This window comes from Antennarius striatus, chromosome 5 (genome assembly GCF_040054535.1).
Source record: "Antennarius striatus isolate MH-2024 chromosome 5, ASM4005453v1, whole genome shotgun sequence".
NCBI classification, from domain to species: Eukaryota; Metazoa; Chordata; class Actinopteri; order Lophiiformes; family Antennariidae; genus Antennarius; species Antennarius striatus.
In genome coordinates this window covers 16669156-16685551 of record NC_090780.1, presented here as the reverse complement: position 1 = coordinate 16685551, position 16396 = coordinate 16669156, and the positions used below count along the sequence as shown (strand labels likewise).

The 16396-nt window shown below is 39.2% G+C and overlaps 1 protein-coding gene across 4 annotated transcripts; it reads right to left on the bottom strand.

The window, feature by feature from the left end:
• Window positions 1-886: 886 nt before the first annotated feature.
• On the bottom strand, window positions 887-14325 carry LOC137595677 (peroxisomal succinyl-coenzyme A thioesterase-like). 4 transcript variants are annotated; one of them, XM_068315907.1, is made up of 11 exons: window positions 14186-14325; window positions 9308-9517; window positions 8873-8972; window positions 8479-8669; window positions 8223-8398; window positions 7996-8145; window positions 6136-6221; window positions 2121-2214; window positions 1859-1939; window positions 1547-1682; window positions 887-1279 (listed from the first exon to the last, which is right to left on the bottom strand). In XM_068315907.1, the coding sequence occupies exons 1-11, from the start codon at window positions 14316-14318 to the stop codon at window positions 1179-1181; spliced, it is 1458 nt and encodes a 485-aa protein (XP_068172008.1). In that variant the 5' UTR covers window positions 14319-14325; the 3' UTR covers window positions 887-1178. The 4 variants fall into 4 exon arrangements, with proteins under 4 accessions (XP_068172008.1, XP_068172009.1, XP_068172010.1 ...); XM_068315908.1 differs by having other exon boundaries at window positions 7996-8112; XM_068315909.1 differs by having other exon boundaries at window positions 9374-9517.
• Between the last annotated feature and the right edge of the window lie 2071 nt (window positions 14326-16396).

The window sequence follows — 16396 nt, the reverse complement described above, 5'->3', positions numbered from 1 at the left end:
AAATTTGACATTGTACATGAACAGAATATGAGCCCACAAAATCATAAACTGAAATAATAGAATTACAAAAACAATACAGGGTGATAGGGGGTGCTTAGTGTCTTAACATGTGTCCCACAGAAGTTCATTAAAAAAATTAAAAAAATTAAATTATATATATATGTTTATATATATATATGTTTATATATATATGTTTATATATATATATGTTTATATATATATGTTTATATATATATATGTTTATATGATATGTGTAACAGTGATATATATATATATATATATATATATATATATATATATATATATATATATATATATATATATATATATATATATATATAAACATATATATATATCACTGTTACACATATCATATATCTATTTCAGTCTTGAATTACCTTCAGCCAAATTTTGTATTAAGTGACTGGTAATGATAAATCAAAATTGTACCCATGCATTCGTTACTAAAATACTAAATTTGACATTGCACATGAACAGAATATGAGCCCACAAAATCATAAACTGAAATAATAAAATTACAAAAACAATACAGGGTGATAGGGGGTGCTTAGTGTCTTAACATGTGTCCCACAGAAGTTCATTAAAAAAATTTTAAAAATTAAATTATATATATATATGTTTATATATATATATATATATATATATATATATATATATATATATATATATATATATATATATATATATATATATATATATATATATATATATATATATATATATCACTGTTACACATATCATATATCTATTTCAGTCTTGAATTACCTTCAGCCAAATTTTGTATTAAGTGACTGGTAATGATAAATCAAAATAAAGGAAACTTCACATGAATTTATATGATCAGTGAATTATTTATTTTGCACAGCACAATTTGTGTATTTGCATACTAGTAATTTATTTAATTACATTTAACCTTTATTTTACTAGGTAAGATCAATTGAGAACAATTTACTCATTCATTATGATGACCTGGTGGTTATAAAGCTGTAAGTGACAGTATAATACAAATGGGTTAAACAAGCTACTGTATCTGAGACACACTGACATGCTCAGTTGCTAAACAACTCATTCGCGTCAGGGCTGGGGTGGACCCTGTCTACCAACGACTGTGTCCAGTCACTGCCTGGGTGGTTGAAATTGAGATATTTAGAGAACTTTTAAACAATTAACTGATTCTCCATAAAACTGAGGATTTTTTTCCAGGCATCTTCCTGGGCAGCAGCGTGAGATGCCAGATTTCCTCCCCAAAGACACATCACTAGAAGACAATGAAAACAGGGAAGCAGTCCTTTTATTATTACTTTTCATTACAGTCCAAATCACAATAATCATTCTGTCATTACAATGCAATGACAACAGTAAATAAAGGCTGATTAATATCTTCACCACTGTTTTTATGTTCCATACATCAAAGTTATGACCAGCTTCTTAATACTTCAAAAAAGTTTAAGTAATGTCAATGCTAATAAAAACTCTAAAATAAGATTTGCTTTAACAAACTATGCCACTCTCAGATTGGACTTACTTTTTTTTGGTTTCACGGACCACAGGGATACTTTTGAATTTGGTGAGTAAGGTGGTTCTATGAGGTGACCAGCACCAGGATATGACAAGTAGGTGAACAGTTGGGACTTGCCTGCAGCACTGAGGGTCTCCTCTATCTGATGACCAACAAGCAATAAGTGTCTAGTGAGTGCATTAATGCATAAAAAGCATCAATGTATCAGTTGCAGCAGAGCACAGCATATTACATCACGGTACAGCACATCACAGCATATCAGTGCACTGTATTTGCTTAATGCTTGTCAATATAAATAGCACTGGAAAAAACACATACCAGCTTTGCATTCTCTGTGACAGCAATGGAAAGGTCATCTTCACTTGCTATGTACAATACCGGACATGTGATTTTCTCTATCTATAATGACACAAGAGAAACTTTTGTATCCTGTAATTGATACGAACAATTGATTTGTACAGTGATTCCATGTGTGTGTGTGTGTGTGTGTGTGTGTGTGTGTGTGTGTGTGTGTGTGTGTGTGTTGTGTATATGTATGTTGATTGTTTTTTGGTTCAGGAGGTTGAGGAAAATCTTTCACCTTCACTTTGCTCCCAGGGTCAAGGTTACCAGGGAAGGAGGCATCTCTGAAAGTCACGTGGCCTTGATTATCATACCACCAATATTTCTTCTCACTAAGAAGTATAAGAGGAAATAACTGAGAACATTTTCTGTGATGTACATTTCTAGTGTCTCAGTTTCTTAAAGTCCGAGGGACAACAACCTCAATGCAAAAGTTACAATATGAAATATATTGAAACCTTTAAATGCAACGATTTCTGATTCTGATTTAACATACTGTATATTTAGTTAAATATAGAACAAAGGTAACATTAAACTTGTTTTTTATAAATATATGCTCATTTTAAATTGGTTATGTAGGACATCGCCAGCACGATGGCAAAGAGGGTCGCAGCATTGCCTTCCACTATGGGCCTTTCTGTGCGGAGTTTGTATCTTCTCCCTGTGTTTCAATCGGTTCTCTCTCTATCCCACCACCAAAAACATGCAATTTAGGTGAATTGATCAATTGTCTGTAGGTGAGAGGCTGTTTGTCTTTCTGTGTAGTCCTGCCATGATCTTGTGACTTGTCCAGGCTGTACCCTGCGAAACCCCTGACCCAAAATTGGATCAGCAGTTGAAGATGAGACAATTACTAGAGTCTCGTATTCATGGAGATAAATGAATGAATGAACGAACGAATGAATGAATGAATGAACGTCTACAACTCAAGTAAAAAACTGTGAGAGGAGAATGCTTATTGTTGTCAAATATCATGATCTCTTTTAAGAGATTAGGAAGAGGACACTTGTTGACAAAGTGGAATTCTGTCTCATTCTTGCTGGATATACACATTCATTACTGTACATACATTGTCTGGATGACAACATATGTTGTTCCAATACCTGCATACCTTTCAGCGGTAATAAGCTCTCACAGATACAGGTTATTATACTATTGCCACAACCCCATCTCATCACAGATGCTGGCTTTTCAACTTTATGCTCTCCTTTTAACTGGGGGGAAACAGACAAAACAATCTAAATCAAATATTTCTTTTCCACATCAATTAATCCAAGATGAGATCAGGCCCAGAAAAAATCTGATGATTACTACACATGTAGGGCTTGTGCTTTGTATGGTAGAACCATAACTGGCATTGCTGACTGCAGTGACAAACTGGCAAAGTTTTTCCAAAGTGTTGCCGAGCCCAGCAGTAATATGCTTTATAGTATCACAGTGGTTTTCACTGCAGCATCGACTGTAGTAGGGGTGTAATCCAAAGTGAGATGTCTCTCCTGTTAACAGCATCTGTTCAAGATTCATAACAATAAGCTGAGGACGAAAACATGCATACAAATACATGCAAAGACATTTTAAAAATTTATTGTAGAAATAATGAGCAGAACTCAATCTCAAATTTACTCTTATCCTATAGATCAGTGGTCCCCAACCCCCGGGCCGCGGACCGGTACCGGTCCGTTGGTCATTTGGTACCGGGCCGCTCAGAAAGAAGAATTTATTTACATTACTTCCGTTTTATTTATTTCGGAGTCTGAAAGACGTTACATTTGAAAAGTGACATCTGTGTGGAATGACGTACTGACATCTTCATGCGTCTGTCCCGCTTGACGGGTCTCGGTCACGTGACAGGTTATCAACACACACACAATGAAGCGACCATAAACGCACCAGTGTTCTGGATTAAAGTCAAGGCAGATTATCCTGAGATCACCCAAAAAGTATCGAAAACCCTGCTTCCATTTCCAACCTCCTGTCTTTGTGAAGCGATTTTCTGCTGTGACCGAAAACCAAACCAAACTGCGGAGTAGAGCAGACATATGGAACAGACTTCAGGTGTCATTGTCTCCCGTTACCCTTAGATCAGTGGTCCTCATCCACTAATTCTCATTATTGTAATTATTATTATTTGATTGACTTGTTCACCTTTCTATTGGAAATGATCAATATTTCTCCTGCGTTGAATGCACTGATTGTAAGTCGCCAAATTTCAAAATAAACTTCATCAGTGCAGTCACTTGAATCTAGTTTTTAATGTAATTATTTCTTACAATTATTTCATTTACAGAGACGAAATAGAGATGTTGATTACCAATTTATGAAAAAAAGTTTGTTTATTGTCTGTTGATGTCTACATTTTACATAAAACCACTGCGGACAATTTATTATTAGACTACAGCTGTCCTGGCGTCATTAATGATTATCGAGCAAATGAAGACAAGTCCGTGAAAATATTGTCTTAGATGAAACCAGTCTGTGGTGCAAAAAAGGTTGGGGACTGCTGCCATAGATAGTTCCTTCAGTGGGTATAATATCCCCTCATCTGTGAAGTCTCATTATGAACATTAAATCTGCCTGTTTACCCTGGGGTGTCAAAGTTGTCATCTCCTTGCATTTTTTGTTAATGTGGATGACAAATACCTGCAAAAAGCTTTTCAATCTAACCTAACTGGCATGTCATTAACTAGCTAACATAACCAAAAACATAAAAATTCAATGAACAATGTTTGATTTGAAAGTCTTTTGCTTCTTGCTGATTGGTTTGCCGTATTGTTGTGTCAAAAGAAGAAAGGGTGTTTACAGTTCACTTATTTATTCACTTTAAGATATTGTTAACAGTGGCTAGCAATAATGTATAATAACAGTAATAATAACAACAAAGCAGGATGCTATAAATTAGTCTGCTAAATTTTTGGGGGCTACTTTTTTATTGATGTAAGAACATCACAAAATCTGTGAAGCATCTAATTGTTCTATGGACCAGCTGCTGCAGTTTTATTTAAAACAAGGGAGAACAAAAAAATAAAATACTGCATTATGAAGCAGTGTGAAACTGGGTACGTTTAATAGGCATGAAACACTGCTTAACACTACCACACTTCTACCAGATTTAAAATGCAACTGAGTTTGTGTGATAAGAGTAACTTGCATCGCATCTGCTGTCTACTAGTGTTTTCAGTGCTTTTTGTCAAACATGTTTGACAGCATTTTGAAGACCAAATCCATTATTCATTCACTCCTCATTCATACTTGGTGATGGTAGACTACGTGTAGCCACAGCTGCCATGGGGCATACTGATGGTAACTTGGAAGCCAATCTGCGCCAACAGCCTCTCAGACCACCACTGGGACATTCACTCACACCTGCGAGTTTCTTCCCGGAGACAAGGAGGGTAAGGTATCTTGCCCAAGGACACAACAACAAATGACTAGACGGGAGCAGGAACCGCCAATGCTGTGATAACTGGACGACCCACTCTACCAACTGAGCCACAGCCACCTCATACTTCTGCTTGTTGGTGAAGCCCACAGCACACACTGTTTGTAATGCTGATGCTAACAGGCACAAAATAAGATTACTTGAAGAGTTTGAAATCGGATAGGACTCGCTCAAGTCATGTCATACATTCTTAGTATTAGATCCTTCAACACGGCCTCAGGAAATGCAAAACCTCTACAGTTTTGGAAAGACAACAGTATTCACAAGAAAATTGAGGCCAACTTGCAACTCGAAAAAGACATCACTAGAACAGAATGCTTGTGCATAAAACTGACAGAAAAATGCCTGGGAGGCACTTCTGTTTATGACTTGGTCCAAATAATAAACACAAGTAAACCAATTGCTTAATACAATGTCAATAAGGTGGTTAAGCTGTCGTTTACATTGTCTTTTAGGAGTGCAGCTTGTAACACGGGATTCTCACATTTCAACATAACAAAAACCAAGCACAGGTCTTTTGTCACATGATAGTTTCTCCTGATACACATTAATCTGTGAAAGCAGACCACAGAGACATTTAAGCAAAAGCAAGCTGTTGACTTGGGGATAGAGACAGCTTATTGGAGGGTCAACTAAGAATGGGGAAGTGCATCTGCAAAATCTTCATCATCTACCATGCAGGAAGCTGAAGTAGAGGACAGTGGATGTGATACTGAGGAGGGCAGTATACTCCTGGTACTTACCTGAGCAGCGCACTGAAAACGTTACATGTACCCCTAGTTATAATACTTTCTGCACCTTTGTTGACATTTACCAGTCAGAGGTTTCCGTCCTACCCTCTGCATCCAAGAGCTTGATATTACTTCCTACAGGACCATTGATGCAGATTAAACAGGCTGGCTGGAAAGAAGAACAGACATTATTTCCAGTCAATGAGAAGTTAGTTCGCCAAACCCATTAAATATAGATGTCATGAAATCATTTTCTTTCTTAATTTCCTTTTTATGGGAGTCCCAAAAGTCTTTTTGGGATGGCATCCATCACAACTTTCCAGGGTCAGAAATGCTGTCATCACAAATTTAATTTTAGCACCTTGCACCACATTAACAATCAGGACATCCAATTCATCATCATCCTCATAATGCCATTGACTACTAAACTACATTCATCACTATGAATGACAACATTGATAGTTCCCTCTGCAGTAAGTATGAACATTGTTGAGCATAAATCGTAAGGACACTAATGACCTGATTTTAGATAACAACGTTGATTCAAGATGGCTGAGTAGTCCAGAGAGAACACACTGTCCATGTCACGACTGGACCGATTTTATTTTTTTACCTACCATTGTAATGTTTTTAAGAACTGTTCCATTTTGCCAGCTGGTCCTATAGATGGTGCTTTAGTACAGTGTTGTATTTTATTAACAAAATAAAAGCTGGAAGTGCTTTCTGGATTTTTAATATAACACTTTTTAATCTGACAAATATTTCAGTACTGCTTTCATAGTATTTTGGAATGGTATATGAAAGAAAAAACATTATTTTAGCTCTCTGCAGCAATGGTGGGATGTAGGAAAAAGCCAGATTAAAAATCTGTGCCTAAAGTACACTCACAATATCGCCAGTGACTTGGTCAGATCTATCAGAGATCTGGAGAGATGTGGCAGAACTGCAGACTTTAGCAGAGTCCACAGGAGAAAGAGCACATATTATGTCCCTCTAAGACCAAAAGTGTGCTTTAGCTGAGGTGCTGGGTATGTGCGAAAGAAGCACTATGGTACGCAGTAAGTCTAGCAATATTACTCTGATGCCATTTAAGTGAGGTCCCTCTGCCAAAGTCTACTGGGAGAAAAGTGAGTCTCTTGTGGTGTGAGACGGGGTGGAGGAGATCCGACTCCTCCCCGATAAACTGAAATGGAACAAAAATGGGTTTAAATACCTTTGAATTTATCTGGGAGACCAGAATGTTGTTGAAAAAGAACTGGAAAAAAAGATGAACTGGTGGCTAAAAGCTGGAAATGAATTTGATCAAAACTGGCTTTTAGAGGTGAAGTTTTAATTGTTCACAACTTGTTTGCATCAATGTTGTGGCATCAACTGTCCTGCGTTGACCTCCCACTATCGTTGCTGGCAAAAATCTAGGCAGTGATGATGAACGTTTTCTGCGACTGCTGTCACTGGGTTCCTCAGAGAGTCCTCTGTTTGCCGATAGAGGAACAAGGTCAGGGGCTCATACATCTGGCCAGCAGGGGAGCTGCTTTCCGACTGCAATTCATCCAGTGCTTCCTGACTGGCCGTGAGTACTTGGTTTGGTGGCCCACATGCAGGCAAACATGGCCCAGTAATGGGGACTAATGCATGATCGATTGTTGTTTTAAAACTTTTTTAAAAAATCTTTCTTTCTCAGTTTGAATTAAGTTGAATTAATTCAAATTAATGAACTGTTCACTAACAGTGTTGCAGAGTTCACTAAAACAAGTAATTGTTACTTAACAAGTAACATATACTACATGATCAAACTTTATTTAGATATATTTGTATGATTGATTGATTGATAAAATATTTGATTGACTGATTCTATTGTTAAATATGTTCCTCCAAAATGAACAGATGTGATTTTCTTGCATTCATCAAACTGTAGATTTACTGGATGATAAATTCAGACGTACGTTGATACCAGTCTGTGTTGCAGTTCGAAGAGTCAGGTAGGCTCCGAAGGACAGACCAATGATTCCAACTCTGTCTGCACAGACCTGATGATGATTCTGAAGTAGCTGGAAGGCTGACTGTCCAGTTGAAACAATATGTTGAGGAAATGACTTGAAATTAATAATATTTTTAATATGATATTTTTGGAAACAGCTAAGATATCATGAAAAAGGATATGGTATCCTACCCTGAAGTATGAATCACCAACATTAATGGTTTTTCTTGGGCCAGGTAAATCTTTGTGATCTTTGTAAGCAAGGGACATGCTTGCATAGCCTCTGGAAGCGAACAGTGCAGCGCGGTATTCCATCAGTCCTCCACTAAATCCCCACAGGTCCAACATGGCTGGAAATGGACCTGGGCCTGCAGGAAGTCCACAGTGTGGTGTTCAAAACCCATGAAGTTTCAGTGCTAGTTGCAAGCACCTCAAATCTTGTTCTCACCTGGTGGAAAAAACAGCGTAGCTACAAGACCATCCTGGCGAATCTCTATTCTATGTACACCTGATGCCATGTACCAACGCTCAATAGTTGTAGCAGCAAGCTCAGTACTATGTCCCTCACTGGGTGAAACATGACCCTCCAGTAAGGACACAAGCGTGACAAATGGAGTCTCTACATTTTGTTTTTTTAGCCTGTAAAAAAGAGCAAAAATCTCACCAGCCTTTTCTTGTGGCCTTTAACTGCATATATAACAAGCATTTAACAAAATGAAAATATCCCCACAATGCTCAAGAAAACCTGTGAGACAGACGTAAATATGACATTATATAATGTATATGGTATTATGTTAATTCACATTTCTTTTATCTCAATGAAAACTTTGTTTATTACATGCCTTACACCTTCTCTTGATCCAGGAGCTTGGTGCTGGCTCCAGAACAGTCCCATTGGTTCACAGCCCAAATATGAACCCCCAACTGAATGATCCCTTGTCACTATGAAAAGGTAAAAGGAGATCATCAACTGCCTGCATACAAGAAACTCAGTAAATGTGTCTAAAAGTTGTACCCAGAATGATTGGTGCTACATTCCTGCTCTGCCACAGTACGACATCATAGTAAGAAATATAAGATTAAATTATGCAAAAAAACCAAAACCAAAATCAAATCAAGTGCAATACAATTCATTGGTATAATTACATACATTATTTTATTTTGCGATGTTTATTGGAAAAATAATTTTTTCTTGTTTTTCAAGTGTTGTTCATATGAATCTATTACATTCGTGGTAAATGCAAACTGTACTCTTGTCTAAAGTCAGTGATCCTCACAGTTAACGGTTCCATCTGCTTTTGTATTATAATGTGCAAATGCCTCCCACAGGTCACCCTCCTCACTATGCATCTGTGCATGTAGTGTCACAGGATAGTGTGGGGGCAGGAAGCATCCTGTAATGCAGATCTGTTCATCTATGAGGGGGTGAACAGGAACTGCTGACAGCAGGGGGGCTGATCGAAAGCTGCTCTTCCACCGAAGTCCACCTATAGGGATAAGAAAAAAAATTCTTTCTTGTAATGTTTTTGAAGATAAAACTACGTTCAGGACTCATAGGGCTAAGAAGATCTCTGAGCAGGTATTTTTTGTTGTTGTTGTTGAGGTTGGATATGGTGCATTGTGTGGTTGTGTGTAATAGAATAGGCTTTGAAATTCAGTAGCATGACCTACAGAATTTATTGGACAATATAACTGCAAATAAGAAAAACTTTTTTGATGAAGGATTTGAAAAAAGAATTGTAAAAAAAATCTGGTCAAATCTTACTAGAAGCTGAACTTTGTAATAAAATGCATTTTTGCCAAGTATTGATTAATTACATTACTTGGTCTCCCACACGTAAAATTTAATTGAATAAATTAAGTCAAAGAGTATCAAAGTAATGTAGCCGCAAGAGGACACAGGCCAGTGTCTTATTGTGCTGGTCCCAAGCCCAGATAAATACAGAAGGTTGCGTCAGGAAGGGCATCCGGCATAAAACTTTTGCCAAATCAAACATGTGAATCAAACCTATGACTTCCATACCGGATCGGTGGAGGCCCGGGTTAAAAACGACCACCATCAGTGCTGTTCACCTACAGGGTGCCGGTGAAAATTGGACTACTGTTAGTCAAAGAAGGAGAAGAGGAAAATGTGTTCGTAGGAAGACAGAGATGAAGAACGCCAAGAGTATAGGATTGAGGGTCAGGACGTTGAATGTTGGGACTATAACAGCAAAAGGTAGAGAGTTGGTTTACATGATGCAGAGGAGGAAGGTAGACATACTGTGTGTCCAGGAGACCAGGTGGAAAGGTAGCAAGGCTACAAGTTTAGGAGCAGGGTTCAAGTTGTTCTATCATTGTGTAGGAGTTATCTTGAAGGAGGGGTTTGTTAAGAATGTCCTAGAGGTAAAAAGAGTGTCAGATAGAGTTATGAGTATGAAGCTAGAAATAGAAGGCATGATGTTAGTGGGTATGCTCCACAGGTAGGATGTGAGCTGGAGGAGAAGGAGAAATTCTGGTTGGACTTTGATGAGGTGATGCAAAGCATACCTAGAAGTGAGAGAGTTGTCATTGGTGCAGACTTCAATGGACATGTTGGTGCAGGAAACAGAGGTGATAAGGAGGTGAGGGGCAGGACAGTAACGCAGAAGGACAGATGGTAGTTGACTTTGCAAAAAGGATGGAAATGGCTATAGTGAATACTTTCTTCCAGGAGAGGCAGGAACATAGGGTCACCTATAAGAGTGGAGGTAGGAGCACACAGGTAGACTACATCTTGTGTAGACGGGGAAATCTGAAGGAGCTCAGTGACTGCAAAGTAGTGGTAGGCGAGAGTGTAGCCAAACAGCATAGGATGGTGGTGTGTAGGATGACTCTTGTTGTGAGGAAGATGAAGAGGACAAAGACAGAGCAGAGGACGAAATGGTGGAAGCTGAAAAAGGAAGAGTATTGCATGACCTTTAGGAAGGAGTTAAGACAGGCTCTGGGTGGTAAGGAGGGGTTTCCAGATGATTGGACAACTACAGCTAATGGGAACAGGGACACAGGTAGGAGAGTACTTGGTGTGTCATCTGGAAGGAAAGTAGATAAGGAGACTTGGTGGTGGAATGAGGACGTACAGGAGTGTATACAGAAGAAAGAGGTTAGGTAAGAAGAAGTGGGACACTGAGAGGACTGAGGAGAGTAGACAGGAGTACAGGGACATGCAGCGTAAGGTGAAGGTAGCGGTAGCAAAGGCCAAACAAGGGGCTTAAGATGACTTGTATGCTAGGTTGGACAGTAAGGAGGGAGAGACTGATCTATACAGGTTGGCAAGACAGAGAGACAGAGATGGGAAGGATGTGCAGCAGGTTAGGGTGATTAAGGATAGGGATGGAAGTCTATTGACAGGTGCCAGTAGTGTAATGGGAAGATGGAAAGAGTACTTTGAAGAGTTTATGAATGTGGAAAATGAGAGAGAACAAAGACTAGAAGAGGTGACTGTTGAGGACCAGGAAGTAGCAAAGATTAGTCAGGATGAAGTGAGGAGGGCATTGAAGAGGATGCATAGTGGAAAGGCAGTCGGTCCTGATGATATACTGTACCTGTAGGGTTTGGAAGTGTCGAGGAGAGGTGGCAGTAGAGTTCCTGACTGGGTTGTTTAACAGGATCTTAGATAGTGAGAAGATGCCTGAGGAATGGAGGAGAAGTGTGCTGCTGCCCATTTTTAAGAACAAGGGAGATGTGCAGAGTTGTGGCAACAACAAAGCAATACAATGAGCAATACAATGATGATGAGCAATACAATGAAGTTATGGGAAAGAGTAGTGCTAGCTAGACTAAGGGCAAAAGTGAGCATTTGTGAGCAGCAGTATGGTTTCATGCCAAAAAAGAGTACTACAGATGCAGTATTTGCTTTGAGGATGTTGATAGAGAAGTACAGAGAAGGGAGAAGGCCAGAGGGAGCGGCATTGTGTTTTTGTAGATCTCGAGAAAGCTTATGACAGGGTGCCCAGAGAGGAACTGTGGTATTGTATGAGGAAGTCTGGAGTGGAAGAGAAGTATGTGAGAGCGGTGCAGGACATGTATGAGGACTGTAAGACAGTGGTGAGGTGTGCTGTAGGTGTGACAGAGGAGTTCAAGGACTGCATCAGGGATCAGCTCCGAGTCCTTCTTGTTCGCTATGGTGATGGACAGGCTGACAGACAAGGTTAGACAGGAATTTCCATGGACCATGATGTTTGCAGATGGCATTGTGACCTGCAGTGAGAGCAGGGAACAAGTGGAGGAGAAGCTAGAGAGGTGGAGGTTTGTACATGTGTGTGAATGAAAGGGACCCAAGTGGAAGAGTGAGGTTACAGGGAGAAGAAATCAAGAAGGTGGAGGATTTTAAGTACTCAGGGTCAACAGTCCAGAGCAGAGAGTGTGGAAAAGAGTTGAATAAGCAACTCTTTTCCACTCTTTTCCACTCGTTCCATCCTACAGGTATGATGGAACGAGTGGGGGAAAGTGTCAGGTGTGATGTGTGAAAGAGTTTCAGCTAAAATGAAAGGAAAGGTGTACAAAACTGTGGTGAGACCAACAATGTTGTTTGGTCTAGAGACAGTGTCACTGAGGAAAAGACAGGAGGCAGAGCTGGAGGTAGCAGAGAGGAAGATGCCGAGGTTCTCTCTGGGAGTGACCATGATAGATAGGATCAGGAATGAGTACATCAGAGGGACAGCACATGTTAGAGGTTTTGGAGATAAAGTCAGGGAGGCCAGACTGAGATGGTTTGGACATATCCAGAGGAGAGATAGTGAATATATTGGTAGAAGGATGCTGAGTTTTGAACTGCCAGGCAAGAGGCCTAGAGGAAGACCAAAGAGGAGGTTTATGGATATAGTGAAAGAGGACATGAAGGTAGTTGGTGTGAGAGAAGAGGATGCAAAAGACAGGGTTAGATGGGGGCAACTGATTCGCTGTGGCGACCCCTGAAGGGAAGAGCCGAAAGGAAAAGAAGAAGAAAGAGTATCAAAGGAAATATATTCATTAATTTTCTTAGAGATGAGACAATCTTCTTCAGCCACATATCCAAGGTATGAGTGACGAGAAGCAGGGTACACAGACCACCATACATGCTCACACATTGCGGACAGTTGACAGGAATTTTTGGCAATCTTCTGGTGGTGGGAGTAAGCCAGAGATCCTGGAGGAACCCACACATATAAACTGCACAGAAAAGCCCCAGTCAAATCTGGGTCCTTCTTTCTATGAGGTAAAAGTGCTACCCACTGTACCACCATGCTGCCCAAAGGAAATACATATAAAGGTTAAACAACTTGGCTCTCTTTTAGCTATTATTTAAAGTGTCTATGTACTGTAGGTTCTCAGTTATCCAGGTCATGGTTATCCAAAGCTGTTTAAGTCAATCCACTGGCCGTTAAGAAAAGATTTTGAAGACGTTCCATCTTTCATCCAAGAGACTTCTTCAGTTCAGAACTGAAAGTCAAAACAACGACCAAAGTCCATGGTAGGTGAACTGATTGTGGGAACATATTAATGAATTATTCCACACAGGAACCAAATGCTTAAACAGGTTAGAATTTTTGGCTACGTGTTCCTCTACCCTCAAACATGGTCACATCTTCACTATTGACAATATTTGTACACAGCGATGAAGAGAAGGATAATTGTTAAAATTCTTCTCATTTCCCCATAAAAATATCCCAAGCCATTGCTCCATTATAGGATATGTCTACAAGTATTATTTCTTCAATCCATAAATTGTTTTCTTCATTTTTAAACTGGAGACTTGTGTACCACCACAAGAAAGATGGATTTGAATGGAATTGACTTTATTATAGCCAGAGCATGTAGCCAGATCATGTATATGCAGTCACATTCATTGCAAGAATACATCTCCATTTGTTTATTGTATTGATTTTGAGAAGACATTTGACTTCAGTAGCAAGAACTTCTTGTGGAACTTTGATGTCGTATAGCATGTGTTTGTGGCTAGACAGAAAATGAAAGAGAGAAAATGAAATACTGACAATCACCTTCATACACATCACAAATCCAAAACAGAACAAAAAGCAGATTTTTATAAGCGTACGGTATCATAGTAGCATATTTACTCAGGGAATGTTTCAGCTCAACATTGTGCGCAGACACAAGCTCTCAAACAAATATTTTATATAAAGCTATGATCTTACCCACAATACGGTGTAAAAATACCAGACTCCTGTGTGCGTTGACATATGCTATCATTATTCCTGACAAGTATGTTTCCGTGTATCTTGAAAAATACCTGAAAAAAAGCACATACGAGATGTGTAAAGAAAACATTTACCTTAAAAATTGATCCAAGGATAAAATGTACACTCTGTTGCGAAATTACACAAACATACCTCACTGGTAGTGGACATTTGGACTTTCCAGCCCAGTATTGCATCACAATGTAAATATAAATAATTGAGATAGGTGTGGTTAAAGTGTGAAACATGTAGGAATTCACGTTTACCTTTATATCTGAAGTGGTCGAGAAAATCTCAAATACCCACAAGATTGTACACAGGCAAACAAATCTAACTATATTATTTTAATTCAGTTTGTCTATCTATCCTTATGATGTATATTGGCCCAGGGAAAAGACAGCTTCTAAAACATTCTGAAATACACAATGTGCAGACTTTAAAGGGGCCCTATTATGAAAATCACACTTTTTCAGGTCTCTACATATACAGTACATAGTGGTCCTCTCTAACCCGACCAACTCCTAGAATCTGGTAAACAAACGCTCCCTGCATCAATAGATATATGGAGTTTTAGGAAGTCATGGCTCTGAACGACTCAAATCGATCATATTGTGCTACAATAGCCATTCTTGACGTCAGACTATACACTCTGTGCTATTGGACAGAATATTGGACAATATGGATTGGTTGACATGCCCAAGGGCGTGGCCATCCCCAAGATGGGGTTCTTTGCGTCGGACGTGAGGCAGCAGTCTGTTGAAATGGCGTCCGTGAGAGGGAGACAAGAAAGGTGCTCAGTTGTTTATTGTACAAATCAAAACCAGTGTTTATTTTTCATCCCATCCAAAGAAGAACAGAAGAAAGCATGGTTGCATTTCATTTTTAATGGCAATGTGCCGGCTACATCACCTGCATGTTCGTTTGTGTGTGGAACCACTTCACTCCAGCCTGCTTTAGCAATGAGGGTCAGTACAGAAGTGGCTTTGCCTGAGACTGATCCTCATTCAAGGATCACTCCCAACCATACCGGACCAAGGAACTGCACCCTGGTTACAGGCAAGTCTCACCACATTAATCTTTTTTGTAGTTCTCTGTTAGCATGAGTGATCAAGTGCTATTTGGCTAATTATTTGGCTTTGTTTCGTGTTTGCATGCACGCTCCAACACGTGTGTGTTTGATGGACCTACAGTATCTAGGTACAACGCACATAAGTTGGGTCACATTTGATCTTTTTTCATGTTGTCAGTTAGCATGAATGAAGTCATGTTATGCTAGGCTATGTAGGGAGGTCTCCTTTGTTTAGAGTTTGTATTGCGTGTGTGTGCGTGCTGGACCTACACTAGGTACAACACACATAAGTTGGTCTCATATTTTCTTATTGTTTGTTAGCATGAAGTCATGTTATGCTAGATTATGTAGGCCAATCTGCTTTTTTCGCGTTTACGTATTGCGTGTGTGCGCGCACGCTCCAACACGTGTGTGCATGCTGGCCTACAGTATAAAGCTAAAATGCACGCAAGTTGGTCTCATATTTTCTTTCCTATTATCTGTCAGCATAAAGTCAATTTATGCTAGGCTAAGTAGGAAGTTGTGCTTTGTTTCATATTGTGTGTTCGCGCACACGTGTTAGAGTCGATTGTTTGTTCGGCGTCATAGCAACAACGCACATAGGTCTGTCCTCCTTATCCAAAATCAGAACATTGGTGTCCTGAAATTAGTGTTCCTCTTCCTTGTGCATCCATTCAGCCTACAGCTTCAAAGGACGTGGTATGCCAAACTGACCCAGTGGACACTCATACTGTTGGTACACAGCTGTCCTTCAGGACTCTTCATTCCCACAATAGAAGTACAGGTATGTACAAGTCATATTCCATACAATATGTTTGAATAAAATTGGTTAAATAGACTAAATATTATTGTCTATAGGCGTTAGTGAGTGCACATGTGTTGATAGTAGTTCAGTAAAAAATAATAGTGTTGTGTATCAGAATATTCGAGCAAGACAGTAAGTGAAGAGTTTAGTATAAAAAAATTTGAGACGGATTCATGTATGTCATATGATATTGTAATATGTGTGTAGTATACCTAGGCAGCAAATGCCAGGAAAGTCAGAACCCTCGAACAGACACACAGCAGGGAGGTTGACATATAAAAGGACAAGACTTTAT

Coding starts and splice junctions, on each gene's coding strand:
- LOC137595677 (XM_068315907.1), bottom strand. CDS start 14,318: ATGTTTTCTTTACACATCTCGTATGTGCTTTTTTTCAGGTATTTTTCA. Junction 6,222..7,995: donor CAACACAGACTGGTATCAAC/GTACGTCTGAAT, acceptor TCTTCTTTCCAG/CCAGCCTGTTTAATCTGCAT. Junction 2,215..6,135: donor AGGACGGAAACCTCTGACTG/GTAAATGTCAAC, acceptor TATACTTCTTAG/TGAGAAGAAATATTGGTGGT.